The sequence below is a fragment of the Micropterus salmoides genome, unplaced genomic scaffold (assembly GCF_014851395.1).
Source record: "Micropterus salmoides isolate LMB-PRFRI ecotype aquatic unplaced genomic scaffold, ASM1485139v1 Ms_hic_scaffold_3, whole genome shotgun sequence".
Classification (NCBI taxonomy): domain Eukaryota; kingdom Metazoa; phylum Chordata; class Actinopteri; order Centrarchiformes; family Centrarchidae; genus Micropterus; species Micropterus salmoides.
Genome location: NW_024042261.1, coordinates 40,123,172 through 40,136,998, shown reverse-complemented (window position 1 = coordinate 40,136,998; position 13,827 = coordinate 40,123,172). Strand labels below are relative to the sequence as shown.

General features: G+C 42.9%; 1 protein-coding gene across 11 annotated transcripts in view; it reads right to left on the bottom strand.

Moving 5' to 3' along the window:
* Window positions 1–13,715, bottom strand: part of il15l (interleukin 15, like) — a 21,114-nt gene extending 7,399 nt beyond the window's left edge. The window contains exons 1-8 of one of the 11 annotated variants that reach the window (XM_038693985.1): window positions 13,509–13,708; window positions 13,380–13,398; window positions 12,306–12,418; window positions 9,370–9,838; window positions 7,501–7,542; window positions 5,187–5,234; window positions 4,122–4,220; window positions 2,714–2,848 (exon numbers count right to left, since the gene is read on the bottom strand). In XM_038693985.1, coding sequence (XP_038549913.1) covers window positions 2,714–2,848; window positions 4,122–4,220; window positions 5,187–5,234; window positions 7,501–7,542; window positions 9,370–9,516 — 471 coding nt within the window. In that variant the 5' untranslated portion in view covers window positions 9,517–9,838; window positions 12,306–12,418; window positions 13,380–13,398; window positions 13,509–13,708. The other 10 variants (XM_038693984.1, XM_038693983.1, XM_038693988.1 and 7 more) reach the window with 10 other exon arrangements.
* Window positions 13,716–13,827: the final 112 nt, after the last annotated feature.

The window sequence follows — 13,827 nt, the reverse complement described above, 5'->3', positions numbered from 1 at the left end:
GACTCTTTGCTACAAAGTAGTGAGCGTACAGCTCGTATAACAGTGTATATTTGCTGTCCCCTCAAAATAACACATCACACAGCCACTAATGTCTAAACTGCTGGCAACAACAGTGAGGACACCCCTCAGTGAAAATGTCCACATCAGGCCCAATTAGCCATTTTCCCTCCCCAGTGTCATGTGACTCGTTAGTGTTACAAGGTCTCAGGTGTGAATGGGGAGCAGGTGTGTTAAATTTGGTGTTATCGCTCTCAGACTCCCTCATACTGGTCGCTGGAAGTTCAACATGGCACCTCATGGTAAAGAACTGAGGATCTGAAACAAAGAACTGTTGCTCTACATAAAGATGGCTGAGGCTGTAAGAAGACCGCCAAGACCCTGAAACTGAGCTGCAGCACGGCGGCCGAGACCGTACAGCGGTTCACCAGGACAGGTTCCACTCAGAACAGGCCTCGCAGTCAGTCAGTGCTCGGACAGTACGCCGCATCAAACTGGTGTGGTCGACCCAGAAGGAAGCCTCTTCTAAAGATGATGCACAAGAAAGCTGCAAACAGTTTACTGAAGAACAGCAGACTGAGGACATGGATTACTGGAACCAGGTCCTGCGGTCTGATGAGACCAAGATAAACTTATTTGGTTCAGATGGTGTCAAGCGTGTGTGGCGGCGACCAGGTGAGGAGCACAAAGACAAGTGAGTCCTGCCTACAGTCCAGCATGGTGGTGGGAGTGTCCTGGTCTGGGGCTGCATGAGTGCTGCCAGCACTGGGGAGCTCCAGCTCACTGAGGGAACCATGAATGCCAACATGTACTGTGACATACTGAAGCAGAGCAGGATCCCCTCCCTTCAGAGACCGGGCCGCAGGGCAGTATTCCAACATGATAACGACCCCAAACACACCTCCAAGACGACCGCCGCCTCGCTAAAGAAGCTGAGGTTAAAGGTGACGGACTGGCCGAGCATGTCTCCAGACCTGAACCCTACTGAGCATCTGTGGGGCTCCTAAAACTGAAGGTGGAGGAGCGCAAGGTCTCGATGTCGTCATGGAGGAGTGGAAGAGGACTCCAGAGGCAACCTGTGAAGCTCTGCTGAACTCCAGGCCCAAGAGGGTTACGGCAGCGCTGGGAAATAATGGTGACCACACAAAATATTGACTCTGACTCGGTTTAGAGTCAATATTTTGTGTGATGTGTTATTTTGAGGGAACAGCAGATTTACACTGTTCTACAAGCTGCACGCTCACTACTTTACGCTGTTCTACGAGCTGCACGCTCGCTACTTTACGCTGTTCTACGAGCTGCACGCTCGCTACTTTACGCTGTTACGAGCTGCACGCTCGCTACTTTACGCTGTTCTACGAGCTGCACGCTCGCTACTTTACGCTGTTCTACGAGCTGCACGCTCGCTACTTTACGCTGTTCTACGAGCTGCACGCTCGCTACTTTACGCTGTTCTACGAGCTGCACGCTCGCTACTTTACGCTGTTCTACGAGCTGCACGCTCGCTACTTTACGCTGTTCTACGAGCTGCACGCTCGCTACTTTACGCTGTTCTACGAGCTGCACGCTCGCTACTTTACGCTGTTCTACGAGCTGCACGCTCGCTACTTTACGCTGTTCTACGAGCTGCACGCTCGCTACTTTACGCTGTTCTACGAGCTGCACGCTCGCTACTTTACGCTGTTCTACGAGCTGCACGCTCGCTACTTTACGCTGTTACGAGCTGCACGCTCGCTACTTTACGCTGTTACGAGCTGCACGCTCGCTACTTTACGCTGTTCTACGAGCTGCACGCTCGCTACTTTACGCTGTTCTACGAGCTGCACGCTCGCTACTTTACGCTGTTACGAGCTGCACGCTCGCTACTTTACGCTGTTACGAGCTGCACGCTCGCTACTTTACGCTGTTACGAGCTGCACGCTCGCTACTTTACGCTGTTCTACGAGCTGCACGCTCGCTACTTTACGCTGTTCTACGAGCTGCACGCTCGCTACTTTACGCTGTTCTACGAGCTGCACGCTCGCTACTTTACGCTGTTACGAGCTGCACGCTCGCTACTTTACGCTGTTACGAGCTGCACGCTCGCTACTTTACACTGTTCTACGAGCTGCACGCTCGCTACTTTACGCTGTTACGAGCTGCACGCTCGCTACTTTACGCTGTTACGAGCTGCACGCTCGCTACTTTACGCTGTTCTACGAGCTGCACGCTCGCTACTTTACGCTGTTCTACGAGCTGCACGCTCGCTACTTTACGCTGTTACGAGCTGCACGCTCGCTACTTTACACTGTTATACAAGCTGCACGCTCACTACTTTACACTGTTTTCTTCAGTGTTGTCACATGAAAAGATTACAAAAATGTGAGGGGTGGACTCACTTTGGTGAGATTCTGTATATCAGATAGGGATATCATAAACTACAGCTAAATATAATATTATTTTTGGATCGTTAAATGTTCAGGTCACCATGTTATTGCTGAGATATTGACACTTCTGGGCCACAAATCACAACAGGATGGTTGGATATCATTTTAAAAGCCCAAACATAATTAATTAAAATGTAGAGAAACTCTGTAATCGACATATTTGTTAATATAAGAAGTAAGAAAATATCTCTCCTACCACTTTAAATTAGCAGTTTGCATTATTGTGATCCTAAAGTGCTCTTTATAATGATGTAAGCGTTCACCTTAGACCAACATTGATAAATCCTTACCTGGTTGAACTTTGACGCAAGTGTTGTAAGGCTGATGTTTAGAGTGAAACAAGGAATTTTTCCAACAGTACTCCACTCTTCAATGAGGACTTTAATTTCGTCAGCAAAACACTTCAGGGTTGAGCTGGGGCAATTCTGCGAGCGAGAGAGAGAGTGAGAGAGTGAGAGAGAGAGGGGGGAACACACCAGCCATAATCTCATTACACAGACAAGGAGCCTCATGCAACACGTACAGATTTCATTTTAGGTGTCAAATGGATGGCGTTCCTCAGTTTCTACAGAAAAACAGCCATACAGGTCGACCGTGCAGCAGCTTATTAGGACCCATATTTTTGGTTTTTGTGGCCATACGATGGGAGCAAATTCAGGTTAGTACAGCGACAAAGTCCTTCTAATGAGGTGATGTGGTGGATGGATGTGTCAAACAAATCCAGGACTTTAATCCAGCAGACAGAGGTTCGAGTCCCGTGTGGAACCAAGAAACCATTGAGTTATTTAAAGTTAAATAACTTTAGGAGACTTACATAATGTACTCATTTGAACCCAAACCACTCTCTTTTCTTAAACCAAACCACATAGACCTAAACCTCAAACTGCGACCGTTTCGCAATGATAACATAGTGTTTAACGTCATTAAGGACTTATGTAACGTACTTCAGGTCAGGTAGGCCTGTCACTGGACTGGTACCTTCCTACAGTCATAAATATTTTATTATTATCGAGTCATTTTGACGTTAAGGTTTGAGGACGCGTTGGGTTTTCTCGTAATTTTGTCTGCGGGGCAAACAGTTATGTACACAAGTGGTCCAAACGTGTAAAGATATTCTGCCTTTCTCATTTGACTTAATTTAGATATGATTCCAATATGAGCGAAAATAAACTACAACCTAACTGATTTTCCATTCTCCGTATCATCATCACCGCTTTACTGAGGGTTTTATGATTCTTATTGGCACATTTTGTCACAAACGTCTCTTGCTGCCTCTCAGTCTACAAAGGTGTCTGTCCAGGTGAACATCCTCCATTATAACACCTGAGTGTAACATCACCTGCTGCATGATACATCTCACATTAGTTATGGGCTGCTTTACTTTTTTAGCACCTACCTATCTCAAACCTTTGTCTCTTTGCCTGTCACAGTACGGCGCTGCTCCGAGGACACGTCGCCGGCATCTGTATTAATATTTTAGAATTGTTTTGGGTCCTCTAATACGAAGACTTACTCTACAAAACCGGCAGCTAGATTTATTTTGCCAATGATCAAACCTCATGAACACACAGTTGTGTGAATCTGACTTGAAACACTGAACACAGAAAAGAAGTAAAGAGGTTAAGAATAAGAGGATAAGAATAACTAAAGCCACTTGGTTAAAGAGGGACAGCGTGTGGAGAATATTTTCACATCTACCTTGTGAATTAAGGGTTTATTCCCACCAAACCAGAGCTGGTGATCGCTGGACAAGGGGAAAGACTGACCAAGACAGTTTGGGTGAGACTTATTTTGTTTCTGTAAAGAGAAAAACTTGAATTCTGGCATGTACGGTTACATTTTTCTGTTTGATGAGGAAAACAGGGATAAGAATGTTCCCTTTCTTGACATTTTGTGAGTTTATTTTGTTTGTTTGTCAGACTAAAAAAGAGCTAGTAGAAAACTACTGCACAAAGTGGTATTATTACAAAAGTCTTGATCTCCTGCATTGGCTATTTCAGTCTTAAAAAGTTTAATCAGCTACAGAAAACTGCATATACAGTGCCAACATATTTACAGATTTTAGTTTTGGACTACAGATGAACCCAGACCTTGACCAGAGTACATTAGTGAAATGTTGTGAAATTAGTAACTTCATAAGCTAAACATTTATGCAGCCTGTGCTCGTTCCTTTTCTGTCAGAACACACACAGTGTTTTACTGCAGTGATTAAGCAGCTGAGGACCTTTGTCTTCGTGTGTGATAAGACAAACAGGACATTTCATTAGAGTGAGTAATAACATACAGATGGTGGACAAATGAAAGGAAAAAGCTGAATGAAATAGAAGAGAACCATCAAATGCAGATGCTTCGTGCAGCAGGGCTCGCTGAACATGATTTGAATAAAATGCTTTTACAGTCGCCAGATCTCAACCCAGTCTCACACCTTTAGAGCAGCTAAAGACAATCACACTCTCCACCACCATCTCCTGACCTGATTGAATAAATCAAAACAACTAATGGTCACATTTATAATTTGCTCTTTAACCTATCCTAATTAGTGGCGGGCCTCCGTGTCCAGGGACCCACTCCAGATCTAAGCCAGACCTAATCCACATGTTATCTTAACCCTGAGCCACTGTGCTTGTGGAGAGTATATCATCCCTCCCATGGACACTTGGCAAGGAGGTCTGAAGCTGTTCTTGTATCTTTACTGAAACACTTCATGTTGCTTTTCCTTTTCATTTGCCACCCCCTCTGCCAGAGCTCTAAAGAAGCTCATACCTGGTAGTCGTCGATGGTGGGCGTGTACAGTCTGCAGTCCACCGACTTCTGAAGAGAAAGAGAAAGTTAGTAGCTCTACACGTGCACAGCTAAATATTTAGCACTTAACAGGTATTACAAGTTTGACTTGTATTACTTCTGTGCTTAAATACTTTATCACACACTTCAGTTTTTGTTCGACGCACCGCACTGTGTCACAGTTACGGATTAGAGGGAACAACCACAACAGCCTCTTATTAAAACTCTGTAACTTGTAATGATCATTGTAAATGTATGTCTTGGATGGCTCAGACGGTTCAGGGTCCGTTCAAGACAAATCCTAATGACTCGATGACATGGCCTTAACTGCGCAAGGTCATGCCCCTCCCCACACACAATATACAGTTGAAAATATGTCCTCATTTTACGAACCCGGTCAACAGGTCTGTCTCTTGGTATTTCCTATTTATTTCAGTTTGTTAAAGAAAACTTAAGTGTGTGACCCCTCACACACAAACACACTCTCTGTCGCGCCCACTGGCAACCCGCAGTTTGGAGAAGCAGACAGGACTCTGGCGTAGAAACTAAACATGGCACTTAACATTGGTTAGTTAACGCGTAAGTTTGTAAAACGCCAAAGTCACACAATAAAATAAGCAGACTAACCGATCGAGACAGCGGCAGGCCAGCAACTCCCGTGTTCTGTGAGGTAAAATTACTGTTTTTGTCAAAAGGAGTCTGGTTGCTTTGAAGAGAGCATAGATATAACGGCCTTAAGGTCAGTCACTGTCACACACGCTTAAATGTAAACTCAATTTATGAGTGCACAACAAGTTTTGGGCACAAAATCCTGATCTGATAATAGTGTGACACTAGGGGACTTTCTGAAACTGCTGGCTCCTCCCTACCTTCTTCCTTCTTCTTCCTGTCATGCGGAGGGTCCGCCATATTGAGCGCCATCCCAAACCAGCGAGGGCGCAGTGGGAGTGGGTTGTTAAACCCTCCACAACACAACACAGCCCACAGTTAGGCTGTACTGCAAAAATCTTCATCCAAAACTAAATAGCCTACATTAAACTAACCTACGCTGTAGCCCGCGTTTGATCTTATTACTGTATTATTGTGTTTTTGTATTACTGTCTAAGAGGAGCCTAAGCACATCGTGAGCATTGTACAATCCAGAGTCAAATTCCAAATTTCAAAGAAAGCTGATTGTGATTCTGATTAAACGACTGAATAATAGAACATGACACAACGATCACAAAACAAGCAACAAAGAACAATCGTTAAGTCTTTATACATTCTAACTGTTTTAAATTCTTCAGACTATATAATGTTTCAATATAATGTTTCATTTCTTTTCTAATGTTGTATTTGTGAATGTAGGCCTAACGTTTTATTAAATGAGATAAAGAGGTTCAAATAGGCTTTTCTTTTATAGTGAATATCAATCTTTCCATAGAAGAATATAATATTTATTTTTCGTAAATATCTAAAGTCATAGTTTAATATTTGAAATCTAACCAAAATTATTTGGTTCATGAACAAACACAATATGAATGACAAATGCTTTCAACTTTTCCTCAACATCAATGCTGAATTTTAACACAACTGTTGTTTATTTGATCCATGTATTAAAGCAGCGAGTGCAGCGGTAACATCAGATCCTATTTAAACTTTAAACCCTACGTGGATTAGGGAGCTCGATTTGGCTGTGAGGGAGTCTCCGACCAGACTTCACTCTAATGAAACAGCTGGATATACAGTAACAGGTGGAAGAGGAAGTCTGCCAAAAGTGACAACCAGCTATTTCAAAACTAGGAAACAAAAGCTGATTGCTCACTTCAACCTGAACACATTGATTAGTGCCTCCTTCACTTTGTGGACTTGTTGCGCTGCTGCATCCTCATGTTTCTGAAAAGGAGTTTGAAATAATTGGTTTGAAACGAGTGGCTGTTTACCAGGTTGGGAGTCTAATGAAAGATGCAACCGAGTTGCAATATGGGAAATGTAGTGTTTTGGGATCTTGACCCACACTAGTGAATTTCTCACTAGAAACAGGAATGATGGCTAAAACTACAGTATGAAAAGGCACAGAGGCCTCTGATTTTTCTTCCATCCTATACACACAAGATATTAAATGACATCTTGTTTCTACAAGATAATACTGACAAGATGAAAGAAAGACTTGTCCACAAAATAGGGACTTTGAGGCTCTGTAAAAAAATAGGGTACAAATAACAAAGGGTAAGAAATAAATTCCCCTACCCATCAACCAAGGGTGTATTTTTCACACATCACTCACTGTTCAATATCCTAAGTTTGTCTCACTCACTGTTATTATGGCAGGGTTTTTTCCGTCTGTCCAGCCACCATCCTACAGACGAGAGAAAATCTGACTTGAGTGCCCCTTAAGTCATAACCCCACGCTCACTGCAATAAGCTTAATGAGCAGCAGCAAGCGGTGCGGCGACTGTTTAAATCCCAGTGCTCACCTACAAAGCCCTTAATGGTCAGGAACCAGCTTAGAGCTCATGGTTCACAAGCTGCACTGAGGCTGACAAAAAGACACTACAGAGAGTTGTTAAATCAGCTCAGCACACCCAGCTGCCCTCTCTCCATCCTTTCCACCACATGCCTGCTCATGTTGGGTATAATAAAAGTTAATACTATTTTATCTAGATTGGTATTTTACATTGTGCTTTGAAGACATCAGTTAAAGACAAGACAGTAACTGTTGCATTTTTACTACAGTGCTCTGGGATCAGAGGGTATATCTGTATCTGTAAAGGGACTTTAAAGTAGTGCTTTAACACAGGGGTGTACTTTTTGTTACGCTACCATTAGATGTGCGCTGACGATACAGTCGTCCATGTATCTGGCAAAACCTGTGATGATGTTGTAGATCAGCGAACCAAAAAGTGTCAGCTTGGCTTTATGCCTCCTGTTTGACACTAAACAACAAGAAAATCTGTTAAAAAGCTATCTGAAACAGAATCCCTGAATGTTAAAATTAAAGGTGAGCTTATTGAAGAAGTAGTGAGGTATCCCAGCTAAATTTTAATAGTCACACTAAAAAGATTTGCAAAACGACTAAGGCTAACCTTACCTGTTTTAAGATGATAAGACAATGCTTGACATCTGATTGCGCCTTGATGTTTCTAAATTCAGTGATACTTTCTCATCTGTCTTATGGATTAACTACCTGACAGTCTGTAATTAAATCTCTGGAGTGACTTTAACTACCTGTAGAAATGTTTAAAGTTGAAATGTTTAAATGGACGTGCTCCTCAACCTCTCTGTAAGTAGCAGCAGATCCACCAGAGCAGCTTCGAGCGGCGATTGTAAAGCTTCATCTTGCAAAACTTCTTTTACTCAGATGGCCTTTTCTGTGAAAGTCTTGGAACTTGCTACCTGAAAACTTGAAAACTGCGTCACCAGTTTTAAAGGAGAGGCCAAGTCTACTGTAGTTACTGTTAAATGTTTTGATTTACTCATTTTACCTCCTCTTATCTTGTGTAATTTACACACATCGGATTGCTGTTTTCAGTTTATCTATGTTAGCTTTATCGGTCCCTAATAAAAAAAAAAAACATAAATAAATAATTACGGAAACCACAATAACCAATTTTATCATAATTTCTTTGCTAGATTTGCTTCCATTTGTGTTGCTTTTTAACATAAACAAAAATCACAAAATCATTGCAGGTTATGATAATATTACTTAGAACTTAAGGCTCTGGGAAACTGCTGCCAGTACAACTTCAGCAGCACATCTGTCCTCAGGTATTTCACAGCCGAACACCTCTGCTTCATTCTAACAACACGAGAATGAGCTTCCACAGCCTGGAAGCATTGGCATTTGTGTTGCAACATTAAAACTATATTATGCAAGTCATCTCCAATAAAGATGTAGTGAAAATAAATGTTGCTGCCCCATGATAATGTATTTAATGATCACTTTTAATGATTCCAACTGAGAAGCAGAACAGGGTTCAATAACACTTAGTGTCAGTGTTGAATTAGAAACTTGAGAAATGATTAAAAACAATCAACAAATAACTTGCAAACAGTGCTGAGAGGTTTGTGCACCTCTTGGGTTAACAGTTAATTAAAATGTTAAATCGTGTTTAAAACCATCTGAGCAGGATAAGATGTATTCTCAGTTAAGTGTGTTTTGAGATAATAATGGAGGAACTCTTACCAAGCTGGGGGCTAGTTTGACGAGGAATTTGACCTGTTTGAGGATGTCTCGAGTGCAGGGTTTGGCAGCCAGTTGCGACGGCAGCAGGGAGAGCAGACAGACGAAACACAGATACACACTCGCGAAAGCTGGCCTCCCTCTCAGCATGGCATGGGCATGAAAACCTGCATCATCTGCATCACATTATCCTCCGCCGTCTCGCACTACTACATCCTCGAGGAGATAAACAGCCTCGGTGTTCAAGATTCAGCCTTTAAGTTCAAATCCGTCACAGATGGGAGATTTTGTCCACATTAGACGCTCCACTGAGCAACAAGCAAATGTTCCTGTAATCCTACAAGAGGCCAGTTTGGATCCCAGACCAGCTGAGAAAATCTGGTCTACAGCAAATGGTTCAGTCTCCTGCAGATGTTGAGGTGCTCCAAGCAAGGCGCTAGCCTCCAGAAGGCTGAGAGACGGTGTGAAGCCGCTGGGTAACAGAACAGATATCAGTCAACATTTCTCAGGAAGCTTTAAAGTTGTGATAACAAAAGCAAATTTTTGGTAAGGATGAGTTCATTGAACGACACGCCTAAATACTTGATAGTAGCTCCAAAAGTGGTCAAAACTTTCCACATGATCACAGTTACATCTTACACTCCTCCAGTCGACTGCAAGAGCAGATTACAAAAAACTGCAAGAAACTCACACAAAAAAACAACTACAACCATGAAGTTTAAAAAAAATTTAAAAATTGTTGAAATCTGAAAAACCCTCAAAACCAAATTCCCGTAGAGAAACAAACAGCTTATCTTGGTGCGTTTCAGTAAATGTGTCTCCTCAGGTCACCTGTTGTTTAACTTTAAACTTGTCTCATGTAGAGCCGAGTAGTAAATCCCAGAAAAAGAAGGCGAGAGAGTTTCCCTCCACCAGGACTTCACCACAGAGCTTTCCTCTGCCCTGCTCTCGTTGTCCTCTCCGTCTCCCTTGTGTCACTTTCCTCTTTCTTGCCCTCCTCTTTTCACTTTCTGACTCCTCCCATTCCTCCTCCTCTGCTAGATCTCAGTTAGACTCTGTTTCAGTTCCCACCTCTTTCCGAGCACAGTCTCCTCTGCCAGCTCATTCCCCTTCGTTTCTTTGACTTCTTTATCTCGCCCTCCACCTCTCCAACTTCTCCTTCCTCATTTTTTGAACGAGTAATTTCCTCAGCAAAGCCCTGCAGGGAGTAAAAGCTACTTAAATCACCCAGACGTTGAGTCATTTTCTGTTAGTTAATGTAAATGTTACATGAGAGTACCCATCACCCCACTGGAACACTGCACTCCCACAATGCAGGGTTTCTTGTGGATTCTGGAGTCTCCAAAACTAGAACGGGGGCCAGAGTCCTCAGCTATTACTCATATCTATTTTATATAACTGGAAAAATGATTGACTTTTCATTTGCAGCTAGAAAGTCAACATTTTGTTATATTTAAAATAATCACTTCTTATCCTCTTCACAATATAATTTTCAATTCAATTCAGCTTTATTAGCGTGAATATTGCCAACACTACAAATAAATTACAAAAGAAATTTCATAAAGTAAACTCCAGACTCCAGACCTCAGCTGCCAGGCTTTTAACCAGAACAAGGAAATACGACCACATTACTCCTGTTTTAGCTTCATTACACTGGCTCTACACTGCATATTCTCCTGCTTACTCCGGTTTCCAGTCAGTTGTGGATTTTTCTACATTCCCGCGGTACACATTGGAAAAAATTCCACAAATGCTTAAAGGGGAAGTCACATAAGTAACATTACTCATCTGCAATACCCATTTCACATGTACACATTTGGGGGTTTTGGGATATGATTTTACAAAACACAAATGTAAAAATACATATTTGTGGATCATAGAACACATTTGTGGATTGTCTTCTGTGGGTTACAAAGAAGTCCAAAAAAAACTTCCTTGACTAAGAAAACAATCATTACCACAGAGTCAGCTGGTTATCTACCACCCGACCTTGTTCGCCTCGAAAATCAACGTCCCCATAACCACAATAACTCGCTCTAATTCCTGTATTTTTAATTGTAGGCTAATTTATTGTGCTGCATGCTGCTCAGTCAGCTCTCCCCTCGCAACGTGCGCATGCAGCGCAATAAATTAGCCTACAATATATTAGACATTTGTCACTTTCCCCCTGATGAGCTGATCTGTAGCTAGTTGCTTTTTAGATGAAGATGCTGTGGATCTGAAAGAGGGTAGGACGGGACACAATGTGTCAGGAAACTGTGGTTATATTTTCATTTTTGGATCAAAATTATTGCTGGGAACAATTCAGTAGTCACTGGATATGGATCCCTACAGAATTCTATGCACTTGGAATCCATCCATTGTCAGCCGCTTACCCTGCGTACAGGGTGACGGGGGGCTGACATTGGGCAAAAGACGGGGTACATCCTGGACAGGTCACCAGTCCATTGCAGCGCCGCTCACACCTAAAGACAATTTAGGCCGTGTGTCTTTGGATGGTGGGAGGAAGCCGGAGCACCCGGAGAGATCATGCGAACACCACACAGAAAGGCCGGGGCAACAGGAGTTTGAACCCACGACCTTCTTGCAGTGAGGCAACAGTGCTAACCACCGCATCACCGTGCCACCCCAGAACAAAGGTGCTTGGTTTATTTCTTGTTTCTCACATGTTTCCCCGCCCCTTTCTGTCTGTGCGTGTTTGTGTGTTCGGGCGTGACGGCAATCTGGGCACCGGTCTTCAATCATCTACCGCAGCTCAGATACTCCAGACACACTGACTCGTCGCCATGTTATTCTAACCCTTTGTAGTAAAGTACCTCAGGCCATCTCTTGTGTTCTTGTCAGTCTTGTTTCTACAAACACTACTTTCCAGAGTAACATTTCCTTTTTTGCCTTAAGACTGCTGTGTGTTTGCCAGCGACTTCACATTCTGAATGTACCTGAAGCGGACTTCCCTGCTCACGCTGAGCTTGACCTGTCTTCACCAACTCTGCAGATGCCATCATAAAGTGTTAACTTTTCTCCTGTGCTCTGTATCTGCTCTTGGGCCTGCCTGTTGAAAAAACATATTCTTAGAGATTTTAAGAAGTAGCGCGCTGGAAATGTAATGTGTTTTACAGGAGCTCTGTGCGAGCCTCTTGCCCGGGTACAGTGATTTCTTTGAGTGTTATTGTGATATTGCCAGGCAACCAGTGGAGACTCCAGGAAGTTTTTGCACCTTAACCATAGTATGGTGGGGGGTTTTGTTTTGTAAGGCGCAAACACATGTGTATAATGTATTACTTAGTGCAGTTCATCAGTCAGCTGCCGCACAGACATGAGAATAGTATCAATCATCAAGATCCTCAAAACTCAGTATCAAGAAAGCAATGAAGCGAACTGTCAAACTATTCCTTTACCATTTGACCATCTGGTATCTGATCTGGATCAGGAGAAACGCATGTTGGTGCAGGCATAACTGCATCAGAGCACATAAATCAAAATGTGACACCACCTCGCATGGTGGCTCATTTTGTGAAATGGACTAAAAATGAAATGTGGTTCAGACCTTCATGTTCCCCTCAGAACTGTACCTTTGGTTCATCAGGTCAACATTTTAATGTGTCCAGCACTTTATGACCTGCAGAACTAAATGACATTCTCATCAGCCTCAGGTGTACCTTGTTTTTACTGCTAATTAATTAATGTTAGCATGCTAAACATCAGCATGTTAGCATTGTCATTGTGAGCATTACCATACTGATGTTAGCATTTAGCTCAAAGCAGTGCTGTGATAGAGTACAGCCTCACAGAGCTGCTGGCACGGCTGTAGACTTTGTCTTGTTGTTACACCACTGCTACTTGCTATCATGCCCTCCTGAACATGTTTTGGGGTTTTTTCACACATATTTTCCCTTCACAGTTGCACTTTATTCTGTCCCCTTTCATGCTCATTTACAAAGCACCCTTATCCAGTGACATGCCTGCTAATTTAAATCTGAAGCCTAAGTAATAAAGATAAGTTAAGCTCTTACCTTAGAGCCGCAGAATGAACTGCATGGAGGTCAGTAGAAAAAATAAAAGCATGAAAACTAGGTTCAAAGTCAACATGATGAGAGCAAACCGAAACAGAGTCGCACATATCACAATGATCAAATGTTTACCTCTGCTGCAGTTCCTCAAAAACAGCCACATCGGATTTCTGAAGCTCAGACATGCCTTTATACTGTATGCTCATATGCAACAAACATGCTCACAAACCCTGCAGGTTGTCAGCCAGGTGTGATTAACCTTCTCTTATATGTGCTAGTGTCACATCCGGTCTCTGTTTGCCTCCTTCCAGCCACGTTCCCACTTCCCCAGTCCCCTTCACTGTCGTTATCCACCTGTCCAGCAAATGCCCTCTAACTTCTCCACCTATTCTGGTCATCTTACCGACTCCAGCCACTCCAATCTGCTCTGCAGAAACCTGCTCACCTGTAT